Genomic DNA, 12,817 nt, shown 5'->3' with positions numbered 1-12,817 from the left:
AGTTGTAGGAAGTGATAGTAATTAAATTTTGTTTTAAGCATGCTGAAACGTACACATGCTTATTTGGTAGTTCACTTTAGTTGGACAGATGCTTTTGGAATGGGTATATGGAAACTATCACTGTATACCTAGTATTGTAAGAAAAGGTGCAGAAAATGTAAGGAAAGTATGCATGGTGAGGAGAGAAGCAGGTTGAGAATGAAGTCCTAGGAAAGTGCCACGATGTATGAAGGAGGCTGAGTAGGGGTATATCGACATTAGTACTGAAATCAAGAGAGGTATATAGAAGCCATAAGAGAAGGGGAATTTGAGAAGAAAGGAGAGGTCAAAGCTCTTACATGGAGTAGAGAAATAAAGTTCACTACCTAACAAAAAAATCTTTGGATTTGACAGTGAGGGTATAGTTTGAGATCGAAACAAAAAGGGTTTTAAGTTGTTGGCATAAAAATCCTATATCAGTAGGCTGAAATGAGAAAGTGGAAATCAGTGTAGATGTCTGTAAGAAAATTTTGGCATAAAATAAAAGAGAATAAATAGAAATAGATACGGAGTAATATTTTTAAAGGTGAGATTGACTTCAATGGTACATGCTGCAAGTTTATGAAGGAGACATTAGTAGTAATAGTATAAATATACTAACTGATATAGATAGTCAGAATTGGGTGCATAGTTGCAAGGATTAACCTCGGGGCACCTGGGTGGCTCAGTAGGTTAAGCCTTTGCCTTTGGCTCAGGTCATGGTCTCAGGGTCCTGTGATTGAGCCCCACATCTAGCTCTCTGCTCAGCAGGGAGCCTGCTTTCCCCTCTCTCTCTGCCTGCCTCTCTGCCTACTTATGCACTCTCTCTCTCTCTCTCTGTGTCAAATGAATAAATAAAATCTTAAAAAACAAAAGAAAGAATTAACCTCATAGAGGAGGGGCATGGAAAGGAAGGGAGAGAGGAGGTCACTGATGAGCCTAAATATTTATATGATGACTTGATGAGAAAGTTGAACACATACTTATTTGTTACCTGATATTTTTCTCTACAAGACAGAAATCTTCTTCTAGCAGTGAGAAGAAGGTTGCAGAATGAGACGTAGGACAAATTATGAAGGTTTATAATAGTGATTAAAGGAGAAAAATAGTTGTGTGTGATATGCAATAGTAAAGAACAATTTATTCAACCATGTGTGATATGCAATACTAAAGAACAATTTATTCAACCATATATACAATATATATGTCTAACTTTTATACAAATATAAGATGAAACCATGTCAGTGATTTTACTTCATTTATTCATTAATTCATTCAACTGTTCCAACTGGTATAAAAGATAATGCAAAGAATTATAGAACAAGAATTCACAAATAAATATACAAATAGATAGAAAACTGGCTTTTTCCACAGGAGGGAGGGGAATCAATTATCTCACTGGATTAAGTGTGCATATCTGTAGACAAGTACCACTTGTGTTGCTGTTGGTTGTCCAACAACTTTCTAAACTAGAGAAAAGACAATGAAAGGCAGAAAGGTAAAGTAGGTAGATGAGGCTTTTTCAACATCTTTTACAATTTTTCACTGCGGGGGGCATGGAAACATTCCTGGATATCATCTTCTCATTGCCTGGATTGAATTTAACACATTTGTGGGCATGAGGATTTCTCCAGTTTTAATCCATAGCTTAAATACCAGAAAAATAAAACAGATGTCTGGATTGACTCAGAATTGCTATGCTGCCAGCTTTAGAACCACAAAAGGACAAGATGGTGAGGAGATTTGAATCTGTAGAAGGACATTCATTTAACACTTGCATTTTGATGGGAAAGGTACTATCACTCTCATAGATGACACACTGAAACTCGTTGGTTTTTTGGCCTGACTGAGGTCTCACAACTTCTGAGCAACAGAGCTGGGATTCAGTGACTTTTATAACTAATGCAGAACCTTTCTCCTTTCTCTTTTATCAGTGGATTTCAAACAACTCATAGGAGTTCTTTGGTTTCTCAGAGGTGAAACCACATCTCAAGGTGAGAAACGTATAACTTCTACTCCTCTACCTAAATGGGGGTTCACCTGGACCAGTGATGCTGTCTTTTGTGAAAATAAAAACAACACAAGTGGGGATAGAGGCTATTTATTCAGTTTGTTATATAACCATGTGGCTAACCAACATTACTTGACATTGGTGGAAGATGAGGAAGTTGATAAAAGTGGAGTTCAACAACTCATTTGATGGTGGTGTCTCTATGAAAAACAATAGTTTTAAGCAAGACAACTGATGCATTGTCAATTTAATAAAAAGTTGAAAATCTGGGTTACTTGGGTGACTCAGTCAGTTGAGCATCTGCTTTTGGCTCAGGTCATGATCCCAGGGTCCTAGAATTGAGCCCTGCCTTGGGCTCCCTGCTCAACAGGGAGTCTGCTTCCCCCCTCTCCCTCTGCTTCTTCCTGCTGCTCATGCTCTCATTATCTTTCTCTCTCTCTCTCTCAAATAATTAAAATCTTTTAAAAAAATTAAAATCTGAAAATTTGAAATGCATAACTCTATCCTAGCAGTAGATGTGCCTAGCTGTTACCAGGATGCCCAAGTGGATGCGGAATTCCTCTTGTATCTATGTTGACTGTTTTAGTTCTTATTTTTTAGTGAATGCTGAGGTTGCTATTAATATTGCCATCATTGCTGTGCCACAACTTCAGAAGTCCAAGGGCACTGCAGAGGATGGAGATTGGGAACCACACTGTGAAGACTGAGTTTTTTCTCTTGGGATTTAGTGACCATCCAGAACTTTGGAGGATTCTTTTTGCTGTGTTTCTTTTTACCTACTCTGTTACCCTCATGGGGAATTTTGGGATGATGTTATTAATCACAACCAGTTCCCACTTGCACACTCCGATGTACTTTTTCCTCTGTGTATTATCATTTGTAGATGCATGCTACTCTTCTGTAATTGCCCCCAAATTACTTGTGGACTTGGTTTCTGATAAAAAAACCATTTCTTATAAGGGCTGTGCTGCACAATTATATTTTTTCTGCTCTTTGGTTGACACAGAATCTTTCCTCTTGGCTGTCATGGCTTATGACCGGTACATAGCAATCTGCAACCCACTGCTTTATACAGTTATTATGTCCCAGAAGATTTGCTGCCAGCTTGCCCTTGGAGCATTTTTGGGAGGTACCATGAGCTCAGTTATTCACACTACTAATACCTTTCAACTGTCTTTCTGCTCCAAAGAAATTAACCATTTCTTCTGTGATATCTCCCCACTCTTCTCTCTGTCCTGCGCTGATACTTACATGCATGACATTATTCTGGTAGTCTTCGCTGGTTTGGTGGAGGCGATCTGTCTTCTAGCAGTCCTTCTCTCTTATGTCTGCATCATAGCAGTTATTCTTAAAACAGGTTCTGTTGAAGGAAGAAGAAAAGGGTTTTCCACTTGCTCCTCCCATCTGACCATAGTCACGATCTACCATGGCACTCTCATTTTTATTTATTTGCGCCCCAGCACTGGTCATTCACTGGATATTGACAAAGTGACCTCTGTGTTCTACACATTGATTATACCTATGTTGAATCCCCTAATTTATAGTCTAAGGAACAAAGATGTCAAAAGAGCCTTAAGGAAAATGATCAGCCGAAAATTGTTTTCTTAAGGAAGAATGAAAATGAGCCTGACAACTTTTCAGCAATGTCAGGAAAAGTCAGTTTAGAAGGATTATTCCCCAAATCTGTGGGTAATGAGGTCTCAACTACAGAATAGGGCCCAAGCATGACATCAGAACAGTCTGTCACATTACCTGTATTATGTCTATCTCTTTATTATTTTAAAGTTGACATTTTTAATATATATTCCAGGAATAGATTTACCCTTTGCCTAATGTCTATATTTCATATTTTTATTCCTTTTCTCTCCCATCCTAAATGTATTGCAATTATTCTCAATATTGACTAAGCCATTAAAATACCACAACTCTTTTTTTTGTGTGTGAAAGAAAATAAATGCAATTTACTGAAAACATTTTTCAATTAATTTTTATTTCCATATAAATATGTGTGCACTGTAGCTTGGCAGTCTAATTATATTCTCTCTAAAAAAATTCTTCCTCAAATTTTAATTACCATATGATTTTTTATACCAATTCAATTCAATTATAGATGGTAAGTCACATCCCAAACCTCACTAGAATCTTAACTGTGCTACTTTTAAGACTCTTAGAATTTTCTATCTAATCTCGTAGTTGTATGTGTCTGTGTTTTGTCCCTCTACTAGACCTTTTACTAATTATTGTCCCTCATTTGATGCATTGCCTCTTTATCACAGTATTTTCTCCAGTGTAGATACTGAGTAAATTTTTATGAAATAAACATGAGTATATTTGTTATTGATTGTTTTTAATTTAGATTATATACCTGTAACTATTTCTTTGCAGTTTGTTTGTTTGAAAAGCCATCTGTCAGTGAAAATGCAGGCTGGGTTATAAACCAAAATCACAGTTCTATTCACTGCAGTAGAAATTATCTTTAAAAGTAGGTTTTTGTCCATACAGCTCAGTAGTGAGTTAAGGGTCTGGTCAACGAGGGCTGTCAATAGGGAAGAGTAGAATGGCAACTTGATGTCAATGAGAAGCAAGTGTTTCATCTTAAATACTGAGCAGAAAACGTTTACCACAGTGAATGGGTTCATCAGAACAGATGGATATTTGTCCCTTTGTTGTTAAGTGTAAGTTGGTTCAGAACATCACCCACACACCCACCTCACAGAGGCTGAGGAGAGATGGAAGAAAGAGGCAGACCACTCCAGACTGGTAGGTAGCAGGTGTAATGAACTTACATATGAAGCTTATCTTGGACAGCCATAAAATGAGATCTTCACTCCAGAATCCTAGAAGTTTATACAGAGGCCTTAACTGGGGTCCAGTCATGTATATCATCTAGGTTGTCTCAACAGCACATTGATCTCTCAAGGCTATGCCCTTGGAACACTTCAAACTGTGGGACTGGTGGGCAGAATGTACTTTCCAAGGACAGGGGATGGGTGAGGATCCTCTGATTCCTTGGGTCCAGCTTACAGGTCGACAAGTGATCACACCCTCTCCACGACCTCCTCCACACTTGATCTTAGCCAAAAGGCCGAGAAGCGATTCCACGACCTCCTCCAGCAACATTCTGTTTCAGCTGTCGTCCTTGGGATAGGGACAATAGGATAATACAAAATGAGTTATCTGAGATTAATTATCTAAACTTATTTCTTGGTAATGTGGGGTCAGAGACTGAGATCAGAAGTACAATTTCAGGTATCTGGACTGGACATGGGAAGGATGCGGGCCAGCGTGGGTAGCAGTGAAGAAGTCTTTGCTCAGCTCCAACCAGGAGTAAAGGAAGCATCAGGAAAAACAAGTCCCAGTGTGGCTGGGCAAAGAGCTCCAAGAGGACCCGAGGTTACAATGTACAACTGGAATCTGAATGAATGGGCTCTAAAGTGAATGACAATGGATCCTGGAGATAGCATTTCATGACAGGAGGCCATGAATATGCCATGTTTTCTTTCAGGACCAGAGTTTAGTTCCTGAGAGGGAGTTGGTTAGCTCTGAATGATGTTAGAATGTTAGAAACTCCATTATCATTCCTCAGACAAATAGATATATAACCAATTATAAAATATACATATATATATTTTATATATATTATATATATATATTAAAGTCATGGTAAAGAGATGAGGACACTGAGTGTTAACAAGACTAGTAATCTTTGGTCACGTAGCTAACAAGTAAATGATAGTATATAGATGTGAACCATTTCTATCTCTCTTTGAATTCCTGTTCTTATCTTAAATTTTCTCTCATCTTTACCATTTTTTAAAAATGAAAATAAAGCACAAACAAAAACAAAACAAAACAAAATCCTGGTTTCCTGATCATGTGTAAAGGCTATTAAATTAAAATCTTTAAAAGAAAATATAAAGAAGAACAAATATATACTATTCTTACACATATATGAAAGCTGGCCAGTGAATCCAATTTTCTATAACATGGATAGGTTTAATCTTTACAGATAGGAATATATTTAATACAATTTCAATAAAGTACATTGTGATGGGAAGGGATTTGGACAGTGATGGAGAGGTCCTGATAAATGATATATTCTATGAACAACAAATAAATTGAGATTGTAAGGTAAAATACTCAATAGATAATGATATACTTTGATTCGTCTTAAAATTCTGTTCAATCAGTCATGAAAGACAAATAACTTGCTGAATATTACACCATTTAAATGTGTTATTTAATTCTCATGATATTCTGAAGTACACTCAGCCCATTTTTTACACTAAAGTAATGTATAAAAATAGGGAAGAAGATTTAAATGAAAAACCTTGTACTATCATTGCTCTCTGCTCCTGGAACCAGAAAAAAAAAAAAATTCCCCTTATTGTTCCCTTCTTGACAATGACCTAAAATAAAAAGAATACTCTTGAGAACCTTTTGTTATGTTTTTCATAAATGGATTAGTTGTTAGTTGATGACAGTGCTAACAACACCTGCAATTAAGGTTATGGAAAAAAATACAAGATTACCTAACATCCAGCTACTCAGTGATGACCATTATTAAAATTGTGTTTATTTCACAGAAGCTCAGAGATCCAGTTATTACAAATAAAATTCTACATAAATATTACTTTGTTCTTTGCTTTTTTTATTGAACATTTTATAGAGCTAATAAATTTTCCTTTCAACTTAAACTGTATGAATTAGGCAATTTTTAAAAATTTTATTCATGTAATGCTATGAACACATCAAGAGAGACTAAGTCATCTTTCCAGTGGCCTTCATTCAAGGTGCAGGTCCCAACTTTCTCTGTGCAGCATCTGTACAGTTGTCAACAGCACGATATCTGTTCTCCAGAGTGAGGTCAGAAGGGAACTCCACAGGCTGGTGTGCACTCTGGGGTAGAGTATAAATCTAGAGCAATTGTTAATTTTCAAAGGCTCCTTTGCATCAGTTTTGCAGGGGACACTCATGCCTTTATTTAATAAATATTTTAAATGACATTTGGACCTGAGCTTTGTAAATCGTAAAGTAGAAATATTAGTGAACAATACTGGAAAGGGCATTGCAATTACGTTACCTTGAACAGAGAAGACAAGTATAAAAAAGATGTTTTTTGCAAACCAGCAATTGAACCTGGTATTACTTTTTCTTAGCTGGAACACAAGACCAAGATCAATAACGACTCTTCTCACACTCAATTTAGGTACAATGATAAATAATTAGAAACATCTAGAAAGTTGTGTTGGTGAAACTACAGGAACATATGTCAAAAGACCTCAGCTTTAGTTCACAAAATCTTTAAATAATTACCATTGGGTGAAAAATACAACTTCACCCAGAACATAATTTGGTGCTGATTGCTTTTTTCAGGGCACCTTTCACATCTTTATTCCTTAAGCTGTAGATGAGTGGGTTTAACATAGGAATGACCACCGTGTAGAAGACAGAGGACATTTTGTCTGTGTCCATGGAGTAACTGGAGCTGGGTCGGAAATACATGAACAGTAGTGTGCCATGAAATATAGCCACTGCGGTCAAGTGGGAGGCACATGTAGAGAAGGCTTTGCGTCTCCCCTCAGCTGAGTTCATTCTAAGGATGGTAGCAATGATGTAGCTATAGGAGAGGAGAACAGTAATGATGCTGCACCCCACCACGCAACCAATGAAAGTGAACATCACTATCTCGTTGATGGATGTATCTGACGAGGAGAGGGCTAGCAAGGGTGGGATGTCACAGAAAAAGTGGTTGATGATTTTGGAATTGCAGAATGACAGTCGGAATGTGCAGCAGGTGTGGATTGCTGAATCCACTAAGCCCACAAAGTAGGCAAGGGACACGAGCTGGATGCAGATTTTTCTGGACATGGCGATTGTGTAAAGAAGTGGATTACAAATGGCGACATACCGGTCATAAGCCATGACAGCCAACATGAGACATTCCACATCTGCAAAGACCCCAAAAAAATACATCTGAATTGCACATAAATTATATGGAATTCTCTTTTGCTCAGATAAGAAGTCAACCAGCATCTTGGGAGAGACAGTGGAGGAGTAGCAGACATCGCAGAAAGACAGATTGCTCAGGAAATAATACATGGGCGTGTGGAGCCTGGAGTCAAGCTTGATCAGCAGGATCATCCCTAAATTGGCAACTATGGTTATCCCATAAACCAGCAGAAAGAGCACAAAGAGCCCCTGTTGCACATCCTTTCTGCTGGAGAGTCCTAGGAGTAGGAAGTCAGTAATCACGGTGCAGTTCTCAACAGCCATCTCTCAGATCTGGGAATTCCTGCTTGTGAGAGAAGGAAACGGAACCAGGATTAACATCATCTTACTATCTTAGTAGTTAAACTGCTGGTTCTCTCTGTTTTTCTACATTTAGGAAGAGAGACAAGCAATGTCAGGGCTGTTTAGGTGAACCAGACTGTCCTGGAAATGCACCCAAATCAATATAACTGATTTGATAATAGTATTGCCTATGTCTGTACAAACTGTACAGAATTTGCAGCACAATTTCATCCAAATTAAAGCATGTTATTTGTGGCACCTGGGTGGCTCAGTGGGTTAAAGCCTCTGCCTTCAGCTCGGGTCATGATCCCAGGGTCCTGGGATCGAGCCCCGCATCAGGCTCTCTGCTCATCAGGGAGCCTGCTTCCTCCCCTCTCTCTCTACCTGCCTCTCTGCATACTTGTGACCTGTATCTGCAAATAAATAAATAAAATCTTAAAAAAAATTAAGGCATGCTATTTGCATACCAACATATGTTGCATTTATGATAAGTTTTGCTAATTATTTCTTCTATAAGGAAATTAATGTCCTCACTGTTTAAGGCCATAGTTCTTACAAGTATTAGGCCAGGTTACCATGTGTTCAGCAAGGCTTTTTTTTTTTTTTTTACATCTAGTAGAAATATTGTTATATTCTATAGTAGAGAGGCATAACTGAGAGGCACTCATATATAAATATATTGAATAGGCATTCAGTAATAAATATATTCTTTTGTTTTCCCCCCAAAATCCAAAATAGTGGGCCATATGAAGAATTCCTTCAGACAACATGCTTCCACTTCCCCACCCACCCCATGTCCTTTCCAGTCTAAGTAAACAAGGAATAGAGCCAGTCTGAGATTCAGGACCCACTGGAGCAGGGAGGGTGTGGTTGCTGAGGAGAAAGCTGGAGGGTGTCCAGGAGCCATACTCTAAAATGGGCAAACAGGAAATTTCCAGGTCTAACCATGCTCCCTTCAGACACCTGCTCTTGCTTGGGGGAGATTATGAAGAACATTTGGGCTCTAATCATAGAGATTCTGGTAGCAGGTGACAGAGCAGCAAACAAAGGAGTGTGGTTTACTGTGTGAGTCTTTCTGCCCCAATTTACTAGGATTTTGATGGTCTATTCACCAATAGCTCAGATCTATAAGAGGCATGTTAGAAGTACTCATGTCCAAAGCCCTAAACTCCAGAGAGATTCAAATTTGAACTACACCTTTTCCAAATTCCCAGACTTTTTAATATTGTTTTATTTTATCTCATCTACTTTTAAATATCTTTGAAATCTGCCAAACTTTGCTTAAAAAAATGGTCACTTGAATTATATGTTCAACTGTTTTATTTTACCCAAACCAATTATATTTTATGTAATATCATACAAGTCCTCCTCTGTTTGTGAGAATTTAGGAAATGTAGAGATGAAGTTAGATGAAAAAGAGATTAAAAAAAATCTAAATAATGATCTAGTGATCAATGGACAGGTCTCCAAACCCTTAGCTTAAACTCATTTAAATTAAATATCAGTCTCTGTAGAAATATATTTTTAAAAATATTTCCTTAAAATTTTTAAGAAAAAAATTTTAAGAATATATAAAAATACAAGACATGAAAAACAATAAAAAATAGGTGACATCTGTGCAATCCATACTTGCTTTCTTTGTTTTCCCTGCTTTCTACGTGTATATTTATTTTAAATAAGTAGATTCATAAAAGTAGTTGAAATGAAAGTTTGTATAATATATCAGACACTTCCTTGGTTTTATATCATGCTTTCAGTTAAAAAGGGTTAAAAAAATCTGGGGTATAAATGAGAGAAACAGCAAAAAATGTTAGTACATTTAGTTAGTTAGTACCAGAATTACTGACCTCTGTCCCACGCAGTTCTGCCTGTAGGAGGCTTCAGCATTGTCTCCTGACTGACCTGGATTATATAATCATCTCTGAGTCTGGTCCCTGGTGCTCAACACTGGGTCTCATAGGAATAAGCGAGATAGCTTATACTGCGGTGGTTTGTTCTCTGATATTTCATAGGGGTAAGGTGATTGAATAAGAAATACAGACCATTAAAAAATTGTGTCCTTCTCTACCTTACCACTTAAAATTATACCTATTTTAGGAATAGCAAAACGACCCCATTCAACAAGCATTCCTTATTTCTAATTCCCCAATCCCTATACTCTACTAGAATTGATTTTTGTGATAATTTCATAATTTACAGAACAAATACACACCCATTCATGTTCAGGTACTTACACAGATACACAAACTTGTTCCCATTAAATTGATTCACCACGTAGATTTTTGTGGAAACAGCAAAAAACCACTGACTGATATCACATTGCCTATTGATAACTGCATTTTGTTGTCTGTGTTACTGAATTTTTATTTTTTAAATAAGTGATGTCATGATATAAACATCATATGTATAAATAAATATGATGAATAGAGGCCATGGATTCCATTGATTCCATATACAATGCATTCCATTGTATATAGAATATAGAATAAATTAATATAATACAGAATAAATTAATTTATTAATTATTAATTTATTCTATAAATTAATTAATTTATTTATTTATTCTATCTATCCTCTGTCAAATGGCCACTTGATTTATATGTAATTCTACATATCATAAAAACTTTGATATGAATAAAATTATGCAAATATAATTTATCGTATCTGTATATTCTTATTTTTTTAAGGATTTTCTTTATTTATTTAAGAGAGAGCACATGGAGGGCAGAGGGAGAAGGAGAAAAAGACCCCTCGCTGAGCAGAGAGCCTGACGCATGGGGGGCTAGATCCCAGGACCTTGGGTTCGTGACCTGAGCTGAAGGCAGACACAACCTACTGAACCACCCAGACACCACCATATCCACATATATATATATATATTTTAAAGATTTTATTTATTTGACAGAGAGAGATCACAAGTAGAGAGAGAGAGAGAAGAGGAAGCAGGCTCCCTGCCTAGCAGAGAGCCCAATGTGGGACTCGATCCCAGGACCCTGAGATCATGACCCAAGCTGAAGTCAGAGGCTTAACCTACTGAGCCACCCAGGGAGCCCCACATATATTTTTTTAAAGACTTTTTTTTTTTAATTTTTTTTAAAAGATTTTATTTATTTATTTGACAGAGATCACAAGTAGGCAGAGAAGCAGGCAGAGAGAGAGGGGGAAGCAGAAGCAGGCTCCTTACTAAGCAAACAACCCTATGCGGGGCTCGATTCCAGGACCTCAGGATCATGACCTGAGCCAAAGGCAGAGGCTTTAACCCACTGAGCCACCCAGGCGCCCCATATATCCACATATTTTTAAAAATAAATTCTGTGAATGATTTTTAAGAGCACAGAGATTGACCTTAAATAAAGGCACTCTTGGCCTTTTTAACCATAGTCAGAAGTTTTATGTTGTCTAATTATAGGCACAGATTATGATGCATTTCATATGTACCACATGTCCTGGCTTGTCTCTAACCGCATCATAACATGATACAGAAATTGAAATGAGAAGTAATAAGTCAGGTTCTAGAGTCTCACTAAGTTTCATTGAATCTACAGAAAATGTTCACAAGAGATTCCTGTATATATTTCAGTGAAACAAATTTTGTCTTAAAAAGCTAGCACTCCAAACCCCCCAGCAGAATGTGATAGTGTGTTTGTGTTGAAGTGACATTCAAAAATTCACAAATTTCCCAAAGACTCCCCCGATTTCTAATAGATGAGAGACGACTCAGTCCCACTTCACCAAGGTGGGACCCCAATGACAATGGAGGGCAGAAGTGTTACCACATGGGAGGTAATCCAATTTAATTATATTAGCTGGGTACTTGAACATTATTAATGTTGGTGTGAAGGAAAAGTGATTTGAAAGCTCCCTGCATTGCACAATTCCATGAACCAAATAGGAAAGAAATTTTATTTCCTTGCGTTGTGCAACCTCGAAGTTCAGGGGAATAATCCCAGTATTGTCTGTTTCCAGAGTCATAGTTTGTCATGTGTGTGAATCATTGCTCCGCACTTACAAGCACACATTGCTATGTATTCTTTAAATGACTACTCTTCTTTTTTTTTTTAAGATTTTATTTATTTATTTGACAGACAAAGATCACAAGTAGGCAGAGAGACAGGCGGGGGTGGGGGGGGCAGAAGCAGGCTCCCTGTTGAGCAGAGAGCCCTATGCAGGGCTCCCAGGACCTCAGGATCATGACCTAAGCTGAAGGCAGAGGCTTTAACCCACTGAGCCACCCAGGCGCCCCTTAAGTGCCTACTCTTGATTAATGTTACCAAAAAAGGTAAAAATGTCACATATAGTATATTTTGAGGCAGGTAATTTAATTGCCCCAAACCTAAATGCAAATTGTGTGTAGGCAAACCACAAAAAAAGTAGGGTTCATGGGGCATCTACCAGTTTATGCATACCAATGCTTCAGGTATTTTCATATTTCTCCTGAAACCTCACCTGGAGTCAATAGACATAGGTTTTGTACTTTTTTTTTTTTTTGCTTGT

At 37.4% G+C, this 12,817-nt stretch overlaps 2 protein-coding genes across 2 annotated transcripts; one reads left to right on the top strand and one right to left on the bottom strand.

The window, feature by feature from the left end:
• The first annotated feature begins 2,692 nt into the window (after positions 1 to 2,692).
• On the top strand, positions 2,693 to 3,637 carry LOC116860528 (olfactory receptor 5I1-like). The gene has a single exon (XM_032846574.1). The coding sequence runs from the start codon at positions 2,705 to 2,707 to the stop codon at positions 3,635 to 3,637; it is 933 nt and encodes a 310-aa protein (XP_032702465.1). The 5' UTR covers positions 2,693 to 2,704.
• A 3,729-nt stretch (positions 3,638 to 7,366) lies between these two features.
• LOC116860509 (olfactory receptor 5W2-like) lies at positions 7,367 to 8,305 on the bottom strand. The gene has a single exon (XM_032846560.1). The coding sequence runs from the start codon at positions 8,303 to 8,305 to the stop codon at positions 7,367 to 7,369; it is 939 nt and encodes a 312-aa protein (XP_032702451.1).
• Positions 8,306 to 12,817: the final 4,512 nt, after the last annotated feature.

This window comes from Lontra canadensis, unplaced genomic scaffold (assembly GCF_010015895.1).
Source record: "Lontra canadensis isolate GAN:19392208 unplaced genomic scaffold, GSC_riverotter_1.0 scaffold176, whole genome shotgun sequence".
NCBI lineage: Eukaryota > Metazoa > Chordata > Mammalia > Carnivora > Mustelidae > Lontra > Lontra canadensis.
Note: the sequence above shows the minus strand (reverse complement) of the source record. Positions and strands in the feature narration are given on the sequence as shown.